Here is a 26,250-nt window from a genome sequence, read left to right as displayed (position 1 = left end):
CATAATAAAATGTAAGAATACCATATGTGTGTGTGTGTTTATATATGAAGATATAATTTCATGTCAACTGAACATTCTCCATCCTCATAGACCTGACTTTGGAGATTCCCCCACCATCTCAATACACTATTATGGTGTATTGCCCCCCCCCCAAAAAACTTTCTACACTTCATTGTTTCCCAAAGCTTGCTGATACCTGACTTTTTGTGCATGGGTCCTGCTGCTTTGGCTACATAAGCAATAGCTGTCACCTATGAGCAATAGAAATAGATGGACTGCCAAACCATTAACGAAACAGCATTTATTAAACCGAGGATGAGAACCAAGGCGTTTTCAATTTCCAATAGAATACTCACATAAACGTTTATGTGTACATTTTGGGGGAGGGGGGGACGACACACACTGCTAGACCAATTCGTACGCCAAACAAAACACAGAACAGGAATTCGACAACATGAATATTCTTTTTTGTTCGTAGACTTCCGGTTATCTTCACAATTAATCTTTTGAAAATTGTCCCCAAATGTTGTAGCTAGAAATGAACAGGTTTTGGCTATAAATTTGCATAGTACCGGTCACGGTTTTGGAAATCTCTATGTGCATATTTTGCATCTGATCTGCTGTGAGGCACTCTGTCAAACGGCTCGTGATCATTGAAACACGATTCAAAGACTTCATCCACAGCTTTCTCGGCCATCTCTTTGCTGATCTTCCGAACAGCCAAGATGGAGCGAACAGCTCTGTCTTTTACGCAGGTCTGAGGAAGGTAAGAAAACCGAGGTCAGGACACAGACTGTGAAGTCTAGACAAGTGATACACTTACAGTAGTAAAATTGATTACTACCAATGACAAGCCACAGAAAGTGTTTCGAAAGATATTGCTAACTAAAACAAAACGAACAACTGTCAATCTCCCATATTCTTCACAAACTTGGGAAGACACCAAGATGCTCAACTCAAAATCCAGTGTCACATTGTTTATTGTGGATGTCTATTAGCAATGTCACTCCTTGAAAAATAGTCGTATAAGGTTGCACCAAATCTGACCAGCCACAGATTCTAATACTTTGTTATACCTAACGGAACAGAATCTCGGATATCTGAATTTCCAAATTAAACAGGACCTCCTCTGCAAATGGAGACACTGTGGAAGCCTGGCCCTCCTCTTCATTTACAGGTCACCATCAACTTACCTGATGATGCTGCTTCAATCCAAATTTAAACCGGGTCATTTCATTTAGGAGGGAGCAATCACCACTCAGATTAGAAGCTCGAATCTATGTAGAGAAACATACCAAAAACACCAAAACTAAATAAAGTACTCGGAGAACTGCAACAATTCCTAACATAATTACATGGCTCCCAACAGTTCTCTGGCTAAGATGGCACTAACTATATGCCAGTCAAGACAACAGGCCATAAGAACATTGACTTTGAAAAAGTACCGTTTGTTTACTTATAAGATTTCTGACGTTGTGACAAGGCTGGTTTCCTTTCTCTCCTGTTCCCTGCTACTTCACACTGAGTAAAATTTTAAAGGCAGGCTGGTTGTTTGAATTTTCTCATTCATAGTTTTTAAAGCTGCAACAACTAAACTAGGAATACTGACAAAGGCTTTTCAATCATGTCAGATACTGATCGTTGATTATAATTTTACATTTATATTGTTTTATTATGTTTTAGCATTGTACACTAGTTATTCTAATTTTAAATGGCACATGAATCCTCCTTTTTAGAGTGTTAGTTGGAGTAAATTCTTACTAGCACATACACAAAAACCCACTGGGTCAATCAATTTCTGAACTAGTGAAATCACAGAACTGCTATACAGATGTACCTCGGAAGTCGAATGGAATCCGTTCCGGAAGTCCGTTCAACTTCCAAAACCTTTGGAAACCAAGGTGCGGCTTCCGAATGGCTGCAGGAAGCTTCTGTAGCCAATCGGAACCCGCAAAATCCATGTCAGATGTTTGGGTTCCAAAGAAAGTTCACAAACCAGAACACTCACTTCCAGGTTTGGGGCATTCGGGAGCCAAAACATTAGACTCGCAAGGCGTTTGACTTCTGCGATACGACTTTAATGACCCTGTGATCCACTACTTACGTCTATGGAATTTCTAGATGTGACCAGCATGAAGAATCCCCATCTTGTCGCTTTTGACAAAAACAAACTTGGAATGAAGGGGAGGCGGGAAGCCAAAGAAAAAACTAAGAAGAATTGAACTGATAAGTGTATGTTTTGCTTAGATGTTAAATATGTTCTTAGCAGCACTATTAATTTACAACATCTGGAGGGCCGAAGTTTGGGGATGCCTGATTTACAACTTACCTCTGAGCAAGCTAAATGCCTGATATTATTGAACCAGTCCACATGTGCACGGCAGTGATCAAAAGCATGGATAAGCTCATGTGCAACCACTCTGTTCATATGAGACTGGTGTTGAATGTTGTTTTGGCACAGAACAATCTACAAAGGAAATAAGGGGGACATTCAGAAGATAATTTAATCTACAAGTCACAGGCTTTATCCTATTTTAAAGCAAGCCTCAAAAAATATACTGAAATTGACAAATGCGGAACTTTGTGGACAGCCATCCTCTGGTATTTCTCTGGTGGTTGATGGAAAGAGAGTGAAATCTCCTTTCTCACTTCCCTCCCCAAATATCTTTACTATTATATAATGCAAATGGGGAAGGGATGGTGCAGATTCATCCACACTTATCACACTGCTGTATCAAGGCATGTCAAGAAAGGGAGGAGTACAACATAGCTTCTTTCCCCCCACCTTTGCTTATAGCAGGAATTCAGCCCAACACATGTCTCAAATTGGCATCTGAAGCTTTTCCTCAAGCCACTTGCCCTACAACTGATTTCATATATGACATCAAGTAAGAACACAGCTACAAAGGAACAATTGGGAACTGAAAATGAGCTTTCATTTGCTACTTTGCAGGTGGGAAATCATTGACAGCACTGATTAGATGACCGGCACTAACAGCAAGCACCAGATGGGCACCAGAGTTCCCCATCAAGAACTTTCCCATGCAGCCAAGAGGGCTCACCATCAGTGCTTATCAGCAAGCCCTTCTGAAGGTGTGTTTTCACTGACAGTGCAGCTTCCCAGGGGCTCACTGCTCACTCCTACTTTGTGCATTTGAAGACTCATTATGAGCCCACACAAATGCATTTTGAGCCTATTCAAGCCACTTATCAGCTGTCAAGATTAAGTCCCAACTGCAGGACAACAGTCTTCCCTTGTTGTAGAAGGCCTGTAGTTTACCAGGTGAGTCTGCTGCCTAGAACAAAAGAAGCCCTTCCACTCCAACAGGAATAACTTCTCTGGGAGCAGTGAGTGGGCCTGTGGATTTGTATTTCCAATAAAGAAGAGGTCTGGCTGCTCAAATACTATTTAATTAAATACTCCACTTGAACTGAATCCTTCTGGCTTGTGCAATCATTTTATTAAATTACTATAATACTATGGGGGAGAGGGGAGTAAGCATTGAGTCAGAGAACTATGAACTCAAAATGTTCAACAGTAAACATCTCATAATTTTCTGCAACTATTTTGTTTTGCTAACATGTCAAAGCATCAAGTTATCTGAGGTTTCCAATGCTGCAACAGATTGCTCTGTACCTACCTGTGATATTGAAGAATCGAATCCTCCACTGACACACCCATCACACTCTTCACATGAGAAGTGTCGCTCTTTGAAAACAGTGCTAAAAGGCCCAAGTACAGGTCAGTTTTTTAGTATTAAAGTCACCTTCAAGCAGGAACACAGTAAACATGCAACAAGCTTGGGTCAAAAAAACATTCTTACCAGCCGGTATTCTTCATAGCATCAAGTAGCAGTTTAGCATATGGACCTAGACCAAGCAAGGCAGTCATTTATTCTTAAGCACAAAAATTGGGCAGACAAAATGAGCTACTGGTCACATGCTTGAGACCACAAATGGGCAACCTGTAGCCCACATGTGGCCCTTGCAGGCCTTCAGTGTGGCCCATGTGGGTGCCCAGCTTTGTAAGATCAGACCTACAGCTGGGTGCATGTCAAAAACTTTAGAATAAGGGCAATGGGAAATGGACAATATGAATGGACTCTCTGCACCCTTACTACAGCAAAAAGACTGTTATTAATGAACTGGGGGGGGGGAGACAATGTGGCTCCCTTTAATGACTGGATTGAAGATATGAACTAACTCGCTACACATGAACAAGCTGCATACAAACGTAAACTTGCCATTGGCAAATTTGACGGTATTTGGAATATATATTTTTTAAATACCGTATTAGATTAAGGTCTGGTTAACTGCAATAACAAGCCCCCCACCTACTTTTTTTGTAATGTACACAGTATTTTTTTCTGTTTTGTTTTCTACATGGGTTCTATTTTTTTGTTTCTTCTTTTTGTCTTACTCTGTGCACTTGTACTTTTGCATTTTCCAGTAAAGAATGATATATAGATAGATATAGATGCACACACACACACACACACACACACTTGTACCTTGGTTGTCAAATGCCTTGGTACTCGTACATTTTGGTTCCCAAACACTGCAAACCTGGAAGTGAGTGTTCCAGTTTGCGAACATTCTTTGGAACCCGAATGTCTGACGCTGCTTCCACTGCTTCCGATGGAGTGCAGGAAGCTCCTGCAGCCAATTGGAAGCCGTACCTTGGTTTTTGAACATTTTCGGAAGTCAAATAGACTTCCTGAATGGATTTTGTTCGAGAACCAAGGTACGACTGTATGTGTGTAATACATACACACACACTCTCTGCTGATATACAGTAATAAACAGCCTATTACCCATATGGGTAATAGGTTGTTTATTACTGCAGACCAGTTTCTGGACTTCTTGAAAAGAACAAGCTGGAAGGCTGCCAGTGGTTGATCCACAGGCAATGGTCTTCTTACTATCTTGCTACTACTTAAGACATGGAAGGTGTCTGCCCTAGCAACAAAATAGGGTCTAATGCTGCACTTAGGCTGCCAACCTAACCCCGCTTACCTGGGAGTAAGCCCCCTTGCATTCCCTAGGGCGGAATAGGCATGGATAGGCTTGCCCAGACCTCTCTTGGGAAAGAGACGGTGGAAATGTGGGGAATTGTGGTTGCTCTATCAGCCAGTTCTCAGGTCTGCGGCTGCTGTTGCTGAGTGCCAGGTCAGTAAGACCTCTCTCATCCATGATCTGATTGTGGATTGCCAATCTCCCCTTCTTGGGCAAGATCCATGAGTGTGTGGTCACGGGCCAGATCCAGACACCCTTGCATAAACTGATTTTCTAGATCCATTTCAGCTGGGGTTTAGGCCCAGTTTGGGCATGGAAACTGCTTTGGCTGCCCTGTATAAGCCCCAAAGTTTCGGTAAGAACCTCGCTTGCGGTCCTACCCAGCATAGCGGCTAACATTCTCCTTTCCCTTCCTCTCCCACAACAAACACTCTGTGAGGTGAGTGAGGTTGAGAGACTTCAGAGAAGTGTGACTTGCCCAAGGTCACCCAGCAGCTGCATGTGGAGGAGCGGAGACGCGAACCCGGTTCACCAGATTACGAGTCTACCGCTCTCGGGAAGGAGCCGCGGGTCCCTTGGGAGCGGAGGGCAAGTCACTGCGCGGCCAGAGACCCTCCTTAAAGAGGAGACGCGGCCTCCAGGCACTTACTGCTTTCCAGGGCGATCTGCAGCATCAGCTGGCACTTGTGGTTCCTGGTGAAGAGGGCCTTATAGACAATGGACTGCTGCTTTTTCCCGGCTCCGCGGCTCCTCTCGGGAAACAGGCCGTACCCAAAGTCGTCGTCCTGCTCTCCGCCGGAGCCGCGGCTCCCCGGATCCTGCGGCTGCTCCGGAGGAGGCATCTCAGAGGAGCCTCCTTCAGCCATTCAAGCGCGTCGGAAACAGCATGGCTCGGGAGGCCTCGCCGGCCACCGTAAGTCATAGGAAAAAGCCTCTCTAAGTCGCTCCGCCCCGCCTCCTTGGTACCAACGAGATGTACAGAAGGAAAGAGAGCTGCCTCCGGCTGCTTCTTTTGAACCAATCACCAAACGGAGCGAGGAGGGAAAGCGGAAATGGAGGGGAAGCCGACGGTATCCATGGCACTAGAGGCAGCAGGCAAACCAAACTGCGCAGGCGTTAGATAAGGCCGAGGGTCCTTTCTATGGTTACCACAGAAATACCTTTTTTCGCAAGGGGCGTTTTACGTCACTGCTGTTTCGCGCGCGGGGTTCTGGGAAAGGAGAGCGGCGCTCGGCTCGTGGAGTGACGGCTGGGGGGCGCGAGAAGGCGGGACCAAACCCGCGCAGGTGAGGAGGCTGCGGGCGCCGTCCATTGACAGGCTGCCTGAGGGAGGGAGTCTCGGGGCCGGCCGGCGGCGAGGGTGGCGGGGACTCTGACCCGGGGAAGGCTCCCGTGCGGCAGTCTGAGGGCCGGGGCCTTCGAGAGCCCCTTGAAACCGGGGGGTGGGAGGCATACCAAACAAGATCGAGCCATTCTCACGTTCACTGTTCGGTTTGACTGGGAGGTAATTTCCCAGGGTGCTTTCTGTCAGACTCCTATCGTCTTACGCGTAGCTGTAGTGTCTTATAACGAACTTCGTCGTGAATTTAGTGAGGGGAACTGTTAACGTGGTGCTGAACACGTGCCTATGAACACGTATCTGTTCTATTCCTGTATACAGCAGGAGGGGTGGGGGTTGGGAGGCCTGACCCAAAAAGAAAAACATGCATACATTAAAGCCAGGGGCAGTATACATTAAAACTTCCTGCCCACTCCAAAAGGCCATATAGGTCGTTAAAAGCCAAAGCTGCCTGCTTTAAAAACTGTGTTTTGGCTGGCACCTGAAGATAGCAACGGCACCATGCAATGATTCATTTTGTTATTTATTTATTTGAAACATTTCTGCCCTACCCTTCATTGAAGTGATACATCACTATAAACTCTGGCCAAAACAACTATGAACAAAAAAAGTAAATAAACGGGACCTGTGGGTATAGGGTATACTATAGGGCAGTATACAAATGATGATGGTGACAGCAAGAGCAGCAATAATGATGGATCAAAATCTGGCCAGATGGTTGACTTCCCCCACCCTGAAATAAAGGGCTTGCAAAAAGGGGTGGGTTTAGTACATCTCTGCCACATGATGGTTTTCTTGTGATAGTAAGACACCCCCCAAATTTGCATGTTAGTGGACTGGGCATATGATTAAAGATCTAATTTGCTGTGGCTCTGTATAATTCAGTCTAGTTCCATTATTTTTTTAAATAAGGGGCTTTTAGAATGATAGTAGCCTGCTTTCCCCTACTAAATTTATCGTATCATCAGATGACTTTGCTTATTTCAGTACTCAAGCACATCAATACTTTTCTCTATTTTTTTCTTTCCTTAATCTAGTATCTGCAAATGCTTGTTAGTAGTCTGACATTTACCAAAACCTTTGGAATACCAGATGACTTCACCAAATAAAGCAATAGAATTACAGCTGCAAATAAGACAAAATGCAGAAGAGTTGCAAGATTTTGTGAAAGACTTAGAAAGCTGGGAAAGGGATATTAAAGAAAAGGATTGCAATTTACGGCAACAGAGCGGAGTTCCAGTCAAGGTAAATTCAGTTATCTGATACTAGGATTGACAGGGATGTTTTGAGATGGCTTTCTTAGATATATTTCTTAAATATATTTCTTAGAGTAGAAATATGTCCTTTTTAAATTTTAAGTGAAACTACAAATAAATCACTTGTATTACTGATGTAGTTTTTGCCATTTTGTGCATAGCATGTTTGTTGGCGGGAAGTCATATGCTCAGGTTTCCTCTTTTACAAAGCAAAAGGAGACTCTTTGTAAACTCTGAAACATTTAGGTCGTAACTTTCAACAAACAATGATGCATAGTTCTGGTTACAGGTAGGTAGCCGTGTTGGTCTGGGTCGAAGTAAAATAAAAAAATTCCTTCAGAAGCACCTTAAAGACCAACTAAGTTTTTATTTTGGTATGAGCTTTCGTGTGCATGTACACTTCTTCAGATACAGTGAAATAGAAGTCCCCAGGCACTTATGTAGAGAAGGGGTGGGGAGGGGGTGGGGATGGGGAGGGGAGGGGGAATCACTCAGAAGGGTGGTGGAAGTGGGTGATTGACTGACTGATAGCTGTTGATGACCGAAAACGACTGCAAATGGTTTTGCATGAAAAACAAGGGTTGAGATGGCTGAAGATCGCTTATAATGCATAATGAGATAAGAATCCGATATCTCTGTTCAAACCAGGTCCCTCCATGGTTTTGAGCTTGGTGATAAGTTGTAATTCAGCAACTTCTCTTTCCAGAAATAGAGAAGCATAACTTCTCTTTCCAGCATAGAGATTGGTTATGTGGGTTGCATTAAAATACCTGGATGTGTCTTCCTTTAGTGTTTGGCAATATACATCCTCATCAATGGCCAATAAATCTACTTGTGTACTATGGGAACTAGAAAAGGGCAAATCAATTTATTTATTAATTTTTCTGATAGTGAATAGCAACCTTTTCTGATATTTAGGATTTACCACCAATTCGAAATGAAGCTTATAAGAAAAAGAAGAAAAACAAAGTTAAAGCCATCTCTAAGAAAACTACTGAAGAAAATAAAAAGAACAAGATAAAATCTTACGATTATGAGGCATGGGGGAAGCTTGATGTGGTAAGATGAATCTAGTTATGAAAATACTAGGAAAAATACAGAGTTTTGTTTTGTGGGATTTAAGTATGTATAAAGCATTCTATGAAATTTTAAAAATACAATTACAAATTCAAACATCATTTTTTAAAAAATTTACACCTTTATCTTAGGAAGAGCCCAGGACAATGTACAGCAACCATGTGAACAAAATATGATAAAAGAACCATAAAACATATATACATTTTTTTAAAAAAAAAACTTGTAGCAAATCAGTTAAAACGGAAATACATGTGTTGCTCAAGAGAACACCTCTTATTTGTAAAACTGGAAAGGCCTATGCAAATGTAGCTTTTCATTTGGTATCTGAAGCCCAACAATGGGAAACATTGGAAAAATCATTCCAGATTCAGGGACCTACCATAGCAAATGCCCTTCTGCACATCTCTTCATCCTAAATATTGTTGGGGACCTCAAGCAGAGCCCCAAGATCTGTAATTCATCACTCCCTTGAATCAAGTCTGGTATTATACAAGTGGCCAATGCAGAGCTTTTAGGATAGGTGATCCCTGGCAGTCATATCCTTCACTAGCTGTAGCTTCTGGACCCTTTTCAAGGGTAGCCTCACAACGAGTGCATTGTAGTAATCCAAATGGGAGGTCACTAAAGCATGGGTTACCGTGACTAGACAGCATTGAAACAAAACTCAAATACCTCCAAAGGTTCAACTTTAGAATATTACAGTTTATTGGTGAAACATATTGTCTGTATGAGTTGGGTGAAATACATGGGTGAATGTTAGTGATATAACTGATATTTAATAAGACATTCACTGTTTTTTACTGCTTTATTTATTCACCCTTTAATTTTTTTTAATTTGTAATTTTCTTCAAATGTGTGTCATTTCAGGATAAGATACTTGAAGAACTTGATAAGGAAGATAGCACCCATGATTCAGTGTCTCTAGAGTCAGATTCTGAAGAAGATGGAATACACATAGACACAGAAAAAGCTCTTGCTGAGAAAGAAAAGGTTATTTTGGTCTTTCAGAATGAGAGACACTTTTGTTTTCTCCTAACACCCTTTGGGGTGCACCTTCAGATTAAACCTTGAAACCGAGAGATTAACTCCAGACATTTTTGAATATTTTACCATGACACATTCCTTATCTAATTATTTTAAGACATGTTATGGGCAGCATGGTGATTTGATCTCCTTTTGTTTGTTATATTGATGATCTTCTTGAGATAGGCAGTTCAGAATTGTGGTATTTACTTACTTGAAAACCATGTTTCATTTTCTGTAAAAACAACAACAAGGAAACCCAACCTGGTAAAAGCTATAGATGTTTAGGAAAATCGGTGACAGTCACACTTCCTTCCTGCTCAACTCCATCTCCCAGTGCAGGTTGTGTGATCGAAAGGGAGGTCTGAAAACTGCTAGAATTTGTGGTTATGGAAGTCATTTATAAACAGAAGTGTGAATTGGGGCTAGAGAGATTATGAATATGTGCCATCTTCCCAAAATTGTATTATATTATTTGCATTTGTATTCCTTTCCTCATTTTATCTTCAAAATAACCCATGGTCTAGGTTAGGATGCAAGTGAGTCTTGTTGAGCTCTTTTTCAAGGCTTCCATCTGAAAAGGGTTGAATATGGGCCACAAAATCCTGAAAGCTGGCAAACACAATTCCCAAGATACAAGAAAAGTAACATCCCCCCCAAAAAAATCAATTTGAAGTATATTCACATCATTGATCACTATATTTTGTTCAACAGGGTAATAATTATTTTAAACAAGGAAATTACGATGCTGCAATTGAATGTTACACAAAAGGAATGAATGCAGATCCTTACAATCCTGTTTTGCCCACAAACAGATCATCTGCTTTTTTTCGACTGAAAAAGTAAGGCTTGTTTTGGATACTTTAGTATTTCCTTAAACATTCAACTCGCCCTCTCTTCTTTTTCAGTAGCCTTGTTTCGGTTTTAAACCTGTCAATGCTCAACCATATCAGTTTGCCATTTGATAGATTAATTAACAAAGAAAATGGAAAAGTAGTGCCTTATCAGAAGCTGGTTGATGCTCAGCATCCTGAAAGTGCAGAGGAAAACACTTCTGAAGTAGTCCCATTTTATGAGCATTGACTCCTTGAAGTGGGTGGTAGGAAACATCGGAGTCGCATGCTGTGGCTGCCTTGTCAGACAATGGGGGGCAGAATATTCTGAAGGGTATAATATAGCTGACAGTCTTCCCCAATTCAGCACCAGCGCAACTTTAGAAGCTTCCTTACCCCCATTTCTGTGAATTGCATGGGTTTCTGTTTGCATGCTTTTAAGGAACATGCATTTGGGATTACAAACCTACAATATTGTTACAGGTATTCTGTGGCTGAATCTGATTGTAACTTAGCACTTGCCCTAAACAAAAACTATACAAAGGCTTATGCCAGAAGAGGAGCAGCTCGCTTTGCTTTGCAAAATTTTGATGGTGCTAAAGAAGGTATGTTGGATTTTTTTGTTTCTCTAGGTTATAGTAGTCATTCCTTTTGTCTCTCAAAGACATTGCTCAGTCACAACTTGTTTCATCCCAGGCCATTAACCATGCTTGCTGGGGCTGATGGGAGTTGTAGTTCAGCAACTTATGCAGGACCAAAGGTTCCCCACATGCCTGCTCTAGATAAATAGCTTTCTGAGTTCAGCCAATTAATTAATGTATACAGCATCCTGAGAAACTTCTCAGTTGAACAAGATTCTGGGAAACACCCATATATTATTAATTTTAAGTAAAATATGCTGTATCTTAAATTTCACTGGACATTATTGGTTTGTACAATCTTAGAATAGACTTTTCTTCTTATGTTTGTTCCCCTTCTTTAGTAAGTGTCTGTAAAAAAATTACACTGGAGACATTACTTTTTTTTAAAAAAGGGTCATTTTGCAGATTTTCATTGACTTTTACTCCACCTGCAGTTAATTTTGGCTAAATATTTTCATATTTCCATGCCCCTAATTTTGGAAACGTAACAATATTATCTTAGATTCATGTTTGCTGAAGTTGAAAATCGCCCAGGGTGGAACATAATTACAAACTGTTGGGAAATAACAGTGTTCTGAAATGTGATGAGATCTGTTTTCCATCTTCCCTCAAAATGAAGTCTAGAGACTGTGATACCTATTGATGAAGTATAAATGTGTTTGGTATTATCTTCTAGTTTATGTAGTTGGGTAATAATGCTACCGTAGTAAACCTTTGGGAGGTTACTTTGAGAACAATTTACTTACTTGTTTTGTTTTTTAAGTGAGGTATGTCATTTCCTATACAGTGGTACCTCGGGTTACAGACACTTCGGGTTACAGATGCTTCAGGTTACAGACTCTGCTAACCCAGAAATAGTACCTCGGGTTAAGAACTTTGCTTCGGGATGAGAACAGAAATCGCGTGGCGGTGCCACAGCAGCGGGAGGCCCTATTAGCTAAAGTGGTACCTCAGGTTAAGAACAGTTTCAGTTTAAGAACAGACCTCCAGAACGAATTAAGTTCATAATCTGAGGTACCACTGTACAAGAAGCACTGCTGATATGATTAGCAAGTCCTAGCTTACATTTTCCCTAAAGTTTCATGCTTTTCTCCCTATTAATGTATATTTTCCTATCCTCCTGTCAGATTATGAAAAGGTTTTGGAGTTGGATTCAGACAACTTTGAAGCAAAAACTGAACTTAGGAAAATCGAACAGGTAAATAATTTAAATTTGCCCAATGAACATGATTTTATTTTTTGCTATGTAGTATAAATGTTTTGCATATCTTATGTCTTATATTAGGCTCTCCTGTCGAAAGAACGCTTCCAAACTGAAGAACCAGATGTCTTTACCAACACTGAAATAACAGAACAGAAACAAACTGAGGAGGAGCAGCTAAAGCAAAAGGCTATGGCAGAAAAAGATTTGGTAAACAGAACATGTAATGTTTAAAATAGTTGTGGGAGTTGTGGTGGAATTTTATAGTGGTTCAGAATTCATTGCTTTGTGGAAGTCTTTTTGCACAGTTCTGCACTATGCAGAACTGGAACACATGTTTATGACAAATGGAGTAAGTGTCTAGTGTTTAGTTAGTTGTGAGGTTTCTTTAAAGCGACCAAATGTTAAAACACTAGCTTAACATTATTCTGAGGTAGTTCCAGCCCTGCCCCAGCTGCTATATGATTGTATTGTGTTGCCATATGTCATACATTCTGAAATCTGCATTGCTGTCTGAAAAAGCATACCCTATCACCACTTCTATTCCCTTCTTTCACATGCAGGAGTGTGTGTGATGTTGAATGAAGTCTTTATTTTTGAAGTGTTGCTCACTTGTATGAAGATGTTATTGTTGATGTATACACTGTTTCTCTTCCCCAAATACCACAGGGAAATGGCTATTTCAAAGAAGGGAAATATGAAATAGCAATAGAATGCTACACACGTGGAATAGCAGCAGATGGCACCAATGCGCTTCTTCCAGCCAACAGAGCTATGGCCTACCTGAAAATTCAAAAGTATGTGCTCTTGAACTTGCAATTCCACATGATCTGCGTATTTTCTTAGCATTTAAATCAATTCTGTCTTTTGAAATCTTTTTTAAAATACATATTCAGAAGCAAAGCTTTTTACTAATTGCACTCTCATCGCTATCTATTAAAAAACAATCTTAATTAATTTTCAAATAACATACACCAATAATAACATAAACAGTACAACACAACATTTTACAACACAACATTTTGTTCCCACAGTGGAGATTATGTCATAGCTTGGGTTGGTCTAATGCTGTTTTGCACTTCACCGAACTGATTTGAAAATGTTTTCTTGTGTGAAATTAAAACTTGTGTACATAAGCAAGAAGCTAATGTAAGCACTACTTTCATATATTACAAAAATGACTTAATGGAAGAATTTGGAGCTATGATCTCCTCACCCATTCTCATTGCATTTTATTTATCAAGTTTTAATATTCAACCAGTGAAGTAGAATGAAGTATTCCTTTAGCAGAGCTTTCCAAACTCTGTCACAAAACATTAGTGTGTCTGCTGCAGTGTGTAGGTGTGCGATCGTGAACGCTCCCCTCACTCCTCCTGGGGCTGGAAAGGGGTTTAACCTCTGGTTTGCTAGTAAAATTGAATTACTGTGTTGTGAAATGATGCATGTCTAAAAAGTATGTCATCAACATGAAAAGTTTGGAAAGCTCTGCTTTAGATAAATAATTCCGGTTCAGATTGGGACTGTAGCTGTTACGTTGTCTTTGCAACATATTCAACTAAATGTTTTTGAATTTTCCAAATAACGGATGACAACGGTAATCTAAAGTTTAAATTTAGGCAACATATTGGTTTTTAATCCAAGCACTTCTTTAATGTAATCACATTGAGAAAGGTCTGTTCAGCTCTAGAGATAGAATTACACAGCTTCTAGTAGCATATAATTCTCCGATTTGCTCATATGTGACATAGATATGCAAACTTTGGTCAGAATTTGTTGGAGTGACTGTGTAGACTGTAAGAAACAATATCTGACGGGATCTGCACTTCTAAGTAATCATTTTAAATGTTTTCTCTTGATGATGAGATATGAAGAGGCAGAGGAAGATTGTACTCAAGCTGTATTACTAGATTCCTCCTACTCAAAAGCTTATGCCAGAAGAGGGACTGCGAGAGCTGCACTGGGAAAGCTAAAAGAAGCTATGCAAGGTGGGATTTTTAATGGATGTGTGCTTGATGTTATCATTTGATGAAGTTTTTGCTCGATCATAATTTCTCAGTGCAACAGCCCCAGTCCACAAACAGCAATCCAGTATGATAGCAGCAAAGCTTGGATAGAAAGCAACTGGTTTTTATAACACCTAGATTTTCTGAGCTACCTTGTTTGCCTAATATAGTTGGGCCACTGTAAGGGGGCACATGGATGTGCTCCTACCCACTTAACCTTTGCCCAGGGAATAGCACTGAAACTTAATTTTATTTCCATAAGGAGACTCTCGCATTGAAGGAGATGTGGCAGAATCTGGACCGTGTCTAAATTGCTAATTGAGTGCTTAGTTCCCATTTCCTTGCTATTGCTGTGAGTGCAAAATTTCATTCACAGTAGCTTACTGTTATTGCATTTCAAAAGTTCATTAATAATTAGATACTTGAGCATGCCATAGTAATGGAAATCACATTTACTATAGTGGGGAAAGTCTTCTTTGGGAGACCAGTTGGATTCAGTGGGACTTCCAAATGGTTAACGTTTGATAATGGATCATGTCTTAACAGTTGCAGATAAATACATGTAAATTAAGTGTTAAAACTAATTATCGTTACATTACATTAAATTTGTGTTTCTTGATGTAAATTCATCAGATTTTGAAACTGTTTTGAAGCTGGAACCTGGAAATAAGCAAGCAGTAAATGAAATAATGAAACTTAAGAATGTAAGTGTGTTTGTACTTCAGTATCTCGCTAGTTACTTCCTTAAATTACTTTTTTTAAAGAGTATTTTTCTGAGTTATAAATGATTCCGATTTTCATGGATGGTTGTTTGCTAATCTTTTAAAGGAATCAATTGCAAAAGGGCTGTGGATAGACACGGAAAGCCCTGGACTATCACAAAAGGAAACAGAAGCACAAAATCTAGTGAAACCCATTGATAAACCCTTGCACCATAGATCAAAAGTAAGTACAAATGATGAGGGTATCAGGTGTTTTTACCCTCTGAGGATAACGTTAGTGTGAGCAGGGCAAACTTGTTTGGGCTTGAAGTGTTGTAAAGAAGAGGATCAAATTGTTCAGGAAGGGAAGTTACAGGCAGGATGTTTGCTGGCATGAAATCAAGAGAAATTTCCACAAAGGTTAGAGGTATGGGAGGAGAGAAAAGTAGTTTGCATGAATCTGAATGGAGAGCCATATCTCAGTCTAGTGGCGCATAAGAGAGGAAGATACAAAGAGGATTTAAAAACTAAATTTAGAAGGTGTGGTCTTGTAAATACTGCCATACACATTTGGGGTGAGATCAATTGATAGGAGGCAAATTCAGTTGCTGTGTGTGTGTACTAAAAGGGTGAGTGTGTCTTCCTGTGATTGCCTACAAAAGTTTTATGCCAAAGGCAACTTCTTAATATTTAATTTGCCATCGGGATTTTCATATTTGCTATGACAGGCACAAGTACTCTTTGAGAATGCACCCAGTTGTTCACCAGTATGTCAGAACCACTGTAACTAACTTACTGCATGGTTCTGTTCTGTTTAGAAACCCTTGAGAAGAGTAATCATTGAAGAAGTGGATGATGAGATTCTGACCACAAATTTGGTGGCTACCCCCAATCTGCTACCTAATCAGTCGGTTTCTGCAAGTGTAGAAGCAACACATACCTCAGCATCTGCACAGAATCCAAGCAAAGATGATTTTTCTTCTTCCGCTGATACTCCCAAAGCAAAGCTTTTGAAAATAGAAGAAATCGGAGATTCTGTAACCATAGAGTAAGTACTGATTTTAGTATTAAATATGAACTAGTGGTTTGTTTTGCTCCAAACAAATGTGTTCACAATAAACTATTAACTATTAGCTTACTATGAGTTGTGAATTGACCCATATTGTAATGAGGGGGTGGTAGGAGGCCTTATGAACAGAATAAACAAATGGGAACTTTGGTAATGATTTTAATCAGCTCTTTTATTTACATATAGGTTAGGATAATTTTAGCTCAAGACAGTTGATGCTAAAAATCATGGTGGCTTAACAGCATGTATGTTCTTTTGAATGAATCTTAAAAGTAAAACTACAAGGCTATTTTGTCAGGTCTAATACATGTTATGTAAGTACACAAATGGAAGAGTTTATAACTTTCCTCTCAAATATTTTAGGAAACACTATACTGTATTCAGTGGTGTCCAAACGTTTTTCACAAGAGCCAGATTTGATGAAGTGAAGGGTTGTGGGGACCGACCAAAAGGGCTGACCAAAGTTGTTGACCTTTTTTTAGGATTTTACCCTAAAGTTTTTTAGGATTGCAGAGTTGTTGATTTTTTTTAGTAGGATTGCAGATGCTGAGCTTCTATTAGGATTGAAGTTGTTGAGGAAATAAACTGCGTGGGCTGAATTAGGCTCCCAAAACGGACTTTGGACATGCCTGCTGTATATGGTATACAGTAAACATTTTATTCTTGTAGCAAAGTTCCAGCCCTTGAATATAAGCCAAATGGAATGACAGCTAAATTACAGGAGAGTAAATGGCTACACTGTAATTTATGGCTTGTACATTTGACTTTTTTTTCACCTTATGAAATTATAGGGAAAGGCTTTATTTTTCTAGAGTATTCCCTTTTGATGTTTATAATATTCAGAGCACTATGGGCATAAAAAAATGTTGTTTCTTACGACTTTTTTCCCTTACCAAATTAAATGTACCGTTAAATATTTTTGAAATATTTGGTGCATTAGCATTTGGTATTAAGTAAATCTCTAGTTCTGAACTTTTATATTCATAACCAACTTTGTTGCACAATTGTCGAAGCATTTTTACCCTTTTAACATTGCAAGTAAATCTAAAATGTATGTCAGATCAAGTGTAAGTAGTACTGTTGATGTACATAGTCTTAATCATGTATTCCAGTACTGTTGCTATTGTTTGCAAGATTAGGCTTTGAAAATGTACGTTGCACTAGATTGTGCAGTTTTCTACACAATCTACTTAGTGGAGATTAGTGTTAGAACAGAATTCATTTTGACAACATCCAATGAAGTGTCACCAATCATGCACATATATTGATTATATGCAAGCTTTTTGAATGATTTACATAGACTGAATCTTACATTATGTCTTATCCTGACCCTTGTCCTGCCTCTTTTCCTTTATTAGAACAGATTCTGATCTGTTAAGGGGAATCTCTACCACCATTCTGGATTTCTTGTTTTCTTTTAACCTGGTGATGAACGGCCAGGTGCAGCTTCAAAGTGACATTATGTTCTCCAGCTTGCACAATGGAACTGCACTTGCAGAGTGGAACTTGAAATTTATAATCTCCTATCTGCAATCTTCCAGAGGGTCTCCCAATCTTCCAGATGCACTTTTCTTTGGGGGGGGGGGCGGCAGAGGGCTGCTGTGAGAGGAGACAAAGTCCCATTGTGTAAGTGTACACCTGTTGGACAATGTAAACATTACATAGGTTGGATCAGGAATTGCTATAATGTTTCCGTTTCATTTCAGTCAGACTTTCTTGCGACTCCTGCGCAAACTCAAAGAGATCAGTCTCTACTTTCACAGAGTCCTGTACTCTAAATCAGGGACTCATAAATGGGTTGGGACCAAATATCAGAATCAGTGCTTGGACTCTCAGATCAACAGCTGAGGGAGGCCCTTCTTTCTCTTCCCTCTTTGTCGAAGTTGAAAAAAGTGACAACCAGAGAGAGGGCCTTCTCAGTTTTGACACACCATTTATGACACCTTCTGTAAGGAGGCTCACTTGGTGCTGATGTTCTCTTTTAGGTGTCAGGTGCAAGAAAAACTTTCTATTCACTTTGGCATTTAAGTTTTAGGAATTTTAAATGTTTTGCTGATGGTTCTGTTTTTTTCTGCCAATTGTGGTTAACATGTGTCTTATTGTTGGGACCCTTTAATTGTGTGAATCACTCTGGAACCAATTTTGAAAATTGGTTTGAATAAATATAACCGTGTTTCATAAAACCTGTCTCCAAATAGAGGCAAGGTAATCATCTACATCATGCCTGCCTTAAATGTTTTAGACCTGTCAGCAAAAGCACCGTGAAAGAGAAACCATCATCTACCTCTCAGTCTTGTGCTAGGAAAAAACAAACTGAGACAGAAAAACAAACACTTCTCCCCGTGTTTACATTCCCTGTGCCTCCAGTTCCTGTGAATTCTTTTCAGCTGGAATCAGATTTCAGAAAATTAAAAGGTTACCCAGATCAATTATACGCATACTTGAAGGTAAGCTTCTTCATGGCTAAGTATGGCTTCTACCAAGTTGTGTAACTTTACAGTGCAGTCTCTCTTAACACCTTCCTTTAGGGTAAAGCAATTTCCAACTTGTGATTTATTTAGTTTATTTCATTACATATTTTTTTGTTGTTGTCCATGAATTGTACCTTTAGGGAAAGTTTTTCCTATTGGAGCTTCAGGGACGTATTGAGCAGCCTCATTGTCTCAGTCAGTTCATGCAAAGAAGTTGCATCTGTCTCCAAAGCCAATTCCATCGCGTCCAGTCTGGGGAATCCCATACAGAGTTTTTTGGGTAATAGCAAGAGGAGAGGGGAGCTCCAGTGCTGGCTGTGCAGCCTCACATTTATTTAGGGATGTGGAGTGGCTTGCTCTCCTTCACCAGCAGTCCTAAAACCATCATAGGTGCTTCATTTGAGTGCTGACACTCCACTTGGCTTCAGGACTCAACCTTCCACTGTAGTATTAGAACCAAGTGTGTTCCCTTTCCCTGCGAGTCTCTGTAGCCCTTGTGCTAAGCTAAAGAGAAGGTAGAATTGAAGCTCCTGCAGTTCCTTAAAATGGATCTGGGTGGAATTGGGTTGGACACCCATCTTCCACTTAGCGATCTTGGACTGAAAGGAAGCAGGAAGTCAGCTGCCTCCTTTCCTTCAACCAAACTCAGCCCCTGCTGCTCTCTTCTGCCGATATTTGCTGGCAATCTGCATGCCTTTATAATCTCTCTCTCTCTCTCTCTCTCTCTGTGTGTGTGTGTGTGTGTGTGTGTGTTTATGTGTATGTGCATGTGTCTGTATAATCAGAGGTACTTTTAGAGGGGACAGACAGGATTTCTTATGTAACTTGGGGAAATTCTCCCCATCTGTAGGATTGCATGCATCACCTGTATTAAGAGTGCTTATTAAACTGCATATATTTGTAGAGAACTTCAGATAACTCTTTCCACATTAGCAAGACTTAGTAAAAGATCCTCTGACCATATGTTGATTACCTTGAATCCTGCTTTTCCTCCAAGGACCTTAGGTTCTTCCCCACCCCCCACCCCGATTTTCATTATACCCCTTTGAAGTAGGTAAAGCTGAAAGAGAGCATCTGGCCCAAGGTGCTTGCTGCTGAGCTAATCAGCAGACTGTGAATCCTAGGTCTTTCCTGTCATAGTCTCTGTACACTGTCACAGGATCTTACAGCATGTTCTAGGCCACACATTCCATTCATATTGGCCCTGGGAGCCTCACTGTCACTTTATATGAACTGAGAGACCTTGAGAACAAATCCAGCATTCCCTGATGCTGCCCAGTATGGGGAGAGCGCCAGTCAGTATTAAAAGGAGCAAGCTGTGCATCAAGGAGGCGTGTTCCACCATTACTATCACTCACATTGGAGAAGCACGATAAACTCACTAGGAAATCCATTGTTCCCTAGAACAGTTTGAAAACTGCAAGTATAATAAAACGTTTTAATAGATTTGATTTCTTTCCAGTCAAGCTTTTGTTTCTATAGGCACTGTGCAAGAAGTTGAATTCTGATAGTGTGTAATGCCTGCTTTGTTTTTGTTTTGTTTTCTCAAAGCAAATTGATCCTTCATTTTATCCTAACCTGTTCCAAAAATCCTTGGATCCAGATGTATTTAGCCAAATTTTGAAAATTCTACAGGATTTTTATACTGGGTAAGTTTTTCAGTTCGTGGATTTTTAGATGGTAAATTGAACAGCTGGACTCATTTCCTGGCTGAAAAGTAATTTTCCTGTTTTCCAGAGCATCTTTCTGCCTGCTTGTTGTTCTGCCTGATACTAGCAATATGCCAGTACTTGGAATTAGTGTCGCTTGAATAATCTGTAAGAGAAATGATATTTTACAAAGCAATTGGGGGGGATAGTAAAAAAAAATCAGCAGCAAAGTGTTGCTTAGAGCTGGAACACTTCAATGCTTACTTTTCAGAATATTTGGATGAAAATCTAGAGTTGACTCACAATACAATGGGCAATAGATATATGGGCACCTTAACAATTGTTCCTTCACTTATTTCTGACATCATACCGTGCCTCTGAAGAGTGGTGCAAAGTCTAACATGAGACTGTCCCGTCTATCCATGTAACTTGAGTGCAGAGGAAGCATTTCATTGTTGACTTTGGAGGCACAGCACAATGTCAGAAAGTCTGAATCTTCTGCCCAGGTTCCAGGTTATTGGGAAATGCAGTGTCTGGCTTTGCAATATAATATGCTCTTAAGACACGCAGAATGTCTCTGAAGCATAGTGTGAAGATCAAAACAAGATTATACAAATCCTCTGTATGTGCCAGAGATAATGACTGTACCAAGGCTAATTAAAATTTGTGGAACTTTGTCACCATGCTTGCTCAGTTTTTCTTAGGCAGCTTCTTATGCATAAGACGGGTGGTTCGTTTCAAGTGAAATCAATACTCTAGAATATCTTGAACTGCCTCAAAAGATCCTTTTAACGGTGATGCCAAGAACTGAGCTTTGAGTCATATATAACCAAAGCATGTCCCCCTACCACTGAGCAGTACGAACTTTATGTCGTTTTGATGTGCTTGCGAGAAAGCACAGCATGTGTATTACTATTAGCATTATTAGTAAGACCCTGTATTAATGCTGCACACACAGAAAGGGGGAGTTGAAGGAGTGCTGGCAAGATAAGATCAAGTTCCTCAGGAACGAGGAAATGAGGACTAGATGACTATCAATTTAATGTAATGTTGGTAGGAGGCAAGTACACAAAATACATCCATTATCATGAAAACAGTCTGGAATGATGTTCAGCATGGGAAACTTTTCTTATGCAAAAATGATTGCTGCTATGCTACTTTGAACAAAATGAAATACCACAGTTGCACCTTAAACGAGAGCAGTTTCAGGATATTTTATACAAAATATTCTTATTTTGGATGCCCACAGAATGGTTTTAATACTTGACAAATTTTATCCATGCATTCTGCTTTTCACTTTTCACTTGAATTTGATAATGCCATATACATGTCATGAAATTAAAAGAAGTTATTTATAGGTGTGTGTTAATGCTTCCCTCTCACACAGGAAAGAAGAACCTTCACTCATCTTAGAAATTCTGCAGAAGCTGTCCGAATCAAAAAGATTTGATATGGCAGTAATGTTTATGTCTGATTCAGAGAGAAAAGGTAAATAAAATGCAACCATGGGCCACTAATCGAATCTAGTATTTGGTAGGTTTAGAGATAAGCATGATAAATGCACAGTTTGGGTGCTGTATAAAATCCTGAAAGTGTTGTTTCATTTTTTTCTTTTAAGAGATTCTATCCTGCATCATTGTTTGAGAAAATAAGAATAATTTTCATCACCTGTTCTCTCTCTCTCTCTCTCCCTCCCCCCCCCCCGCAAACAAAACTTAAAACCAAAATTAGGTAGCTTGGGCTTCTGGTGCTACTGTTGGGTTAGTATAAAATGGAAATGGAAAGTGTCTGGATTTCTCTCTGTGGAATCTTAAAAATCCTGCTTTTAACAACCCAATATAAATAAAATATTGCAAATTGGGTCCCAAAGTACAATGTTGCAGTTCTTTCTTCTGGGGCTTAAAAAACAATTGTTGCATCAGAGGCAGGAGTTCCTGCTCCAACCTGTGTCTTACTTTGTGTGCGAAATTTATTTTCTCTTAAGTTTAGAACATTTTAGAAGTGCAACCAGTCTTTATGCAAGTCTGTGGAATACAAGTGCCGAGTTGGTCTCATAGGTGGTCAGAGTGAGACAATTGGAAGTAGTTTTAGCTTTGCTGCAATCTAAGAGATATTGGGGGGGGGGAAGTATTAGGTATTAGAAATACAAACCAGTCACCTCTGACCTGCAGTATTAACAGTGAATTCTGCTGTAGGGCCCCCATAGCAGTGAACTACATGATTGTTATAGTCTCTCAGCCCACTTGCCTACATGGCGAATAAAAGCAGTGGTTTACAGTCGTACCTTCAAAAACTAAATTGCGGCTTCTGATTGTCTGGAAGCTCCTGCAGCCAATCAGAATCCGCTGAAGCCCTGTCAGACATTCAGGTTCCAAAAGAACGTTCACAAACCACTTCCGGGTTTGCGGCATTCGGAAGCCAAAACGTCCGAGTTCCAGGGCGTTCGGGATCCAAGGTACAACTGTATACTGTAGCATTGTTTGTTTGCTACTCTTAGCTTTCGCCCAGCTCGCAGTAATACCTGTGGACAACATTGCAAACTACTCAGAGAAATGGATTAAAAAGTAACAAAGCAGCACACAACCTGCTTTTCTCCTCTCTGCATCTCTGCCTTTGTTAGGCTGCCCTGCAGCTGATAAAGAACATTTTGAAGCCTCCCAGACTGTGACAGCTCTGTGCTTCTCTTCACCAGCCACTTGCCAGGCAGTCTAATGCAGAGAATATATATATGAGCTGATTAAAAGGCTTAAGAAATGTACTAATCTCTCTTTTCTTATAGCTGCACATTCGTTATTTGGTCATTTGGAGCAGTCGGGATTGAAAGATTCTTCCATTAAACTGCTCAAGACAAGATACGGTATTTAAGGCAAATACCTTTTTGTGTCTGCATAGAGGTACAGCTGATTCTGCACCATTTTGGAAAGACACTTGCCTTCAGATGATCAGTGTGACTCCATCTAGGAGGATTCAAAGTACCTTCCACTTGCGCATGAGGATTGTTTGGTCCCCCCACGCCACATCACATGTTTCTTTGGAGAGTCCCCACACTTTCAATAGTAGTTTCCTGGGTAAGGAAGAGAGAGGAAAGGGTTGTTTTACATTTACTGCTCCATGCACTGCGCTTTGGAGCCAAGCCTGTGAAAGAAAAGCATTTATATGGAAAAGATAAAGGTGTGTGATCTTCCAGTCTAGCAGGGTACCTCATAAGATTTAGCACGACGGAATCTATTTTAAACTGGGGGTTTTTCCGCTTTGATCATATTGTAGAATTAAGGCTGACAATGAGTTGTTAAAATATTTTATAAATTTTGCGTTGTATGTATTAATTTGCTGTTTTAAAATAATTCTGTATTTCTGTTCTTATCAATAAACAGATGTTTAATACCGGGATTCTGAAACTGTTGTGTATGATTACTAATTTCAGTGTTGATACCTCTTGTCAGATTTTTCAGGTACAGATGAGTGAAAATCTGATTATTATTTTTCAACCAATTGCCACCTTGCCTCACTTTCTCTCCATTTCATTTCAACTAATTGCCACCTTGCCTCACTTTCTCCCTATTTCACTTATTAACAAATAACATTTTTCTCTGAAGGATTCACCAATCATCGTTTTGGCTTTGTCGGTCTCTTCTTTCTGAGACTATATGTATATTGCATGGGTTAATCACCCTTTTACCACTTCAAACTCCCACCCTTACTTATTAAGAGTTTAAAACTGGTTATTTTGCATTTCACTGGTGTTAATTACTGCAGTAAAATGAAGGATGGATATTTCTGTATATTCTTCAATAAGGTTAGGCATATTCATGATGCTAGATAGTTGTCAATTAAACCTTTTAGTGACAAAAGCATTATATAAACACACTATGTTTTTTTCTTGACACATTTGTTTTATGATTTCCGCTCATTTAAAAAATAATTACCAAGGTCTTGCTATATTGATTTCTAACCTATCCACTTGATTCAGGTTCAAATCTAAAAATAAAGCACATAATATATTGTAGCCTGAATGAATTGTAACAAAGTTCAAAGCCTTTTAAAAACACATTTGCCATCTAAAGTCTGCCAAAAGGAGCAGGTTCTGGAAGAAAGCCCTGCTACTCAGGCTGAGAGTCAATTTACTTCAGCATCCTCATCACTTCCCCCACATCTCCAGGTGTGCAATAAGGTGCATCTAGGAGACCAACATTTGGGGCATTAAAACAATAGACCTTTCCTGATGTTTAATTGCACAATGGGCAGTTTCTGTGCCCGTTAATGGCTTGCATTACCCCTAACATAACATATGCATTATTCTTCAGACAACAACTAGATGGAAATTGGTCCCTATGAAAATAAATGTTTAGCTTCCTGGTTATTCAAAATTCTAAACCGACAGCAGTTAACCAAGTAAATAGTGTCAGCCCATTAAAAATAAATAAAACATTCATCACAGAGAATACAGGTTTTATAGGTAGAACAAATGAATTTGTTGCCATTTTGTAGACATTGCACGCTGTACCTTATCTTTTAGAACACAAATTTTCAGACTATTCAGCATGTATATCAAATGCTACAATGAGCATCAGTTAAACTAATGCTGAAAAATGAGCACTTAAGACCAAATTATTGGGAATTTTTCCATAAAACTATCTCTTCAATTGAGCAAGAGAGGCTTGATATTCAAAATCACAGCTGTTCGTTTCATTTAAATGTGGGCTGACTTTAAATTTGAGTTCATATTTGAAAATGCCAGCCCTATAATTTAGTAAATGCTTAAGTAGACAACCTATCCCTGGAATAGAGAAGAGGACATTACTCATCCCTTGGTTCATATGGACACTTGTTGTATTTGAACTGTTCCAAGAGATGTCATGAGAGACCCAAATTCCAATTTGCTTAGACTGTATTTTTGTCTTTGCTGACAAACAATAATGAGTGTTTGGTTTGACTGTCTTCCAAAACCATTGTGAGTTATCCAGGTCCAATAAAATCAGCAAGAATGTTTGTTATTAATCTCAATTGCCTTGGCATATTACAATCTTGAGGTCTGGTTTTTAAAGACAATTTATGCTTGTTATCTTCTGCAGAACCCCATCATTGAATTGATCCTGAATGTAAACAAAAACAAAAACAAACACTAATTCTGTTATTTCTTGATGAAACCAAAGACGCATACTACCTCTGACCACGGAAGCAGAGTGGAGCCATCATGACTAGTTTGGGAACTACTGGTTAAAAGTCCTGAGTCTAAAAATACCATAGTTCATAGATTTATTAAGGGCCAATTCTCTTCAATGTGTGCTTGCGAAATGAAATCAACTGAATCTTTACACCATGTTATGTTTATCTGCCCTATGTACAGTTCAACTCGTGCTAGTATATTAAACTCCATAATCCAGCCTATGGCTGACAATCCAGTTGACCTCCAGCTAGCCTGGGTTCTTCAAGATGTGGACCCTTATATTACCCTACAGGTTGCTAAATTCCTAACAGCCGTCCTCTCGTACAAGAGACGGAATGGAATGTTAGCTGACTATTGATAGTTATAAGATTTTTTTTTAAATGACATCAGATATTGATTTTAGTTAGGCGCCTAAATTTTTAATCTTAATCTTAAACCTTCAAGATATGTTTTTTGAATTGTTAATATTTGTCCTTGTGAGCTGTGAATTGTGTTATATTATCTGTGGTTTGTACGAGTCTGCGGTTTTATTTGATTTGTTTTGTTGTGTTGTGTTTTATGATGGGTGTACAGCCGAGTAAACATCTTTGCTTTGCATAGTTCACTACCGACACTTCTCTCCAACCTCCGGTTTATTCATTAAATATGTACCCTGCCTTACCCCACAAAATGCCAAATTTTGTGATCTTCACAAGCAGACTTATGCATGCACACGGAACAGGCATGGGCAATATCAGCACAGAGAAGCAGCTTCTACCTGAATTGATGTTGTGTGTGAATGCTGTTGTTGTGTAATTCAAAATG

General features: G+C 39.6%; 2 protein-coding genes across 4 annotated transcripts; one reads left to right on the top strand and one right to left on the bottom strand.

Annotated features, from left to right (window-relative positions):
• Positions 1 to 265: 265 nt before the first annotated feature.
• Positions 266 to 5,970, bottom strand: ATP23 (ATP23 metallopeptidase and ATP synthase assembly factor homolog). Its single transcript, XM_035128540.2, has 6 exons — positions 5,666 to 5,970; positions 3,825 to 3,870; positions 3,642 to 3,723; positions 2,330 to 2,467; positions 1,194 to 1,277; positions 266 to 757 (listed from the first exon to the last, which is right to left on the bottom strand). The coding sequence occupies exons 1-6, from the start codon at positions 5,880 to 5,882 to the stop codon at positions 554 to 556; spliced, it is 771 nt and encodes a 256-aa protein (XP_034984431.1). The 5' UTR covers positions 5,883 to 5,970; the 3' UTR covers positions 266 to 553.
• Positions 5,971 to 6,099: 129 nt separating this feature from the next.
• RPAP3 (RNA polymerase II associated protein 3) lies at positions 6,100 to 26,085 on the top strand. 3 transcript variants are annotated; one of them, XM_035128168.2, is made up of 17 exons: positions 6,100 to 6,302; positions 7,393 to 7,600; positions 8,530 to 8,670; positions 9,556 to 9,678; positions 10,426 to 10,553; positions 11,028 to 11,149; positions 12,313 to 12,383; positions 12,471 to 12,596; positions 13,056 to 13,183; positions 14,250 to 14,371; positions 15,023 to 15,093; positions 15,218 to 15,334; positions 15,909 to 16,138; positions 18,402 to 18,606; positions 20,182 to 20,279; positions 21,667 to 21,767; positions 23,059 to 26,084. In XM_035128168.2, the coding sequence occupies exons 2-17, from the start codon at positions 7,448 to 7,450 to the stop codon at positions 23,142 to 23,144; spliced, it is 2,022 nt and encodes a 673-aa protein (XP_034984059.1). In that variant the 5' UTR covers positions 6,100 to 6,302; positions 7,393 to 7,447; the 3' UTR covers positions 23,145 to 26,084. The 3 variants fall into 3 exon arrangements, with proteins under 3 accessions (XP_034984059.1, XP_060135612.1, XP_034984060.1); XM_035128169.2 differs by lacking the exon at positions 6,100 to 6,302 and adding an exon at positions 6,415 to 6,520 and having other exon boundaries at positions 23,059 to 26,085; XM_060279629.1 differs by lacking the exons at positions 21,667 to 21,767; positions 23,059 to 26,084 and having other exon boundaries at positions 20,182 to 20,283.
• The last annotated feature ends 165 nt before the right edge of the window (positions 26,086 to 26,250 follow it).

This window comes from Zootoca vivipara, chromosome 10 (assembly GCF_963506605.1).
Source record: "Zootoca vivipara chromosome 10, rZooViv1.1, whole genome shotgun sequence".
Classification (NCBI taxonomy): Eukaryota; Metazoa; Chordata; class Lepidosauria; order Squamata; family Lacertidae; genus Zootoca; species Zootoca vivipara.
This window is presented reverse-complemented; position numbering and strand designations above follow the sequence as displayed.

Bases quoted from the DNA above. Each gene is read 5' to 3' on its own strand.
- ATP23 (XM_035128540.2), bottom strand. From the start codon at position 5,882: ATGGCTGAAGGAGGCTCCTCTGAGATGCCTCCTCCGGAGCAGCCGCAG. The intron at 3,871-5,665 runs GTAAGTGCCTGG...TGCTTGGTCTAG, and splicing joins GCAGATCGCCCTGGAAAGCA to GTCCATATGCTAAACTGCTA. The intron at 1,278-2,329 runs GTAAGTTGTAAA...TTCTCTACATAG, and splicing joins GGCATTTAGCTTGCTCAGAG to ATTCGAGCTTCTAATCTGAG.
- RPAP3 (XM_035128169.2), top strand. From the start codon at position 7,448: ATGACTTCACCAAATAAAGCAATAGAATTACAGCTGCAAATAAGACAA. The intron at 8,671-9,555 runs GTAAGATGAATC...GTGTCATTTCAG, and splicing joins CATGGGGGAAGCTTGATGTG to GATAAGATACTTGAAGAACT. The intron at 14,372-15,022 runs GTGGGATTTTTA...TAAATTCATCAG, and splicing joins GCTAAAAGAAGCTATGCAAG to ATTTTGAAACTGTTTTGAAG.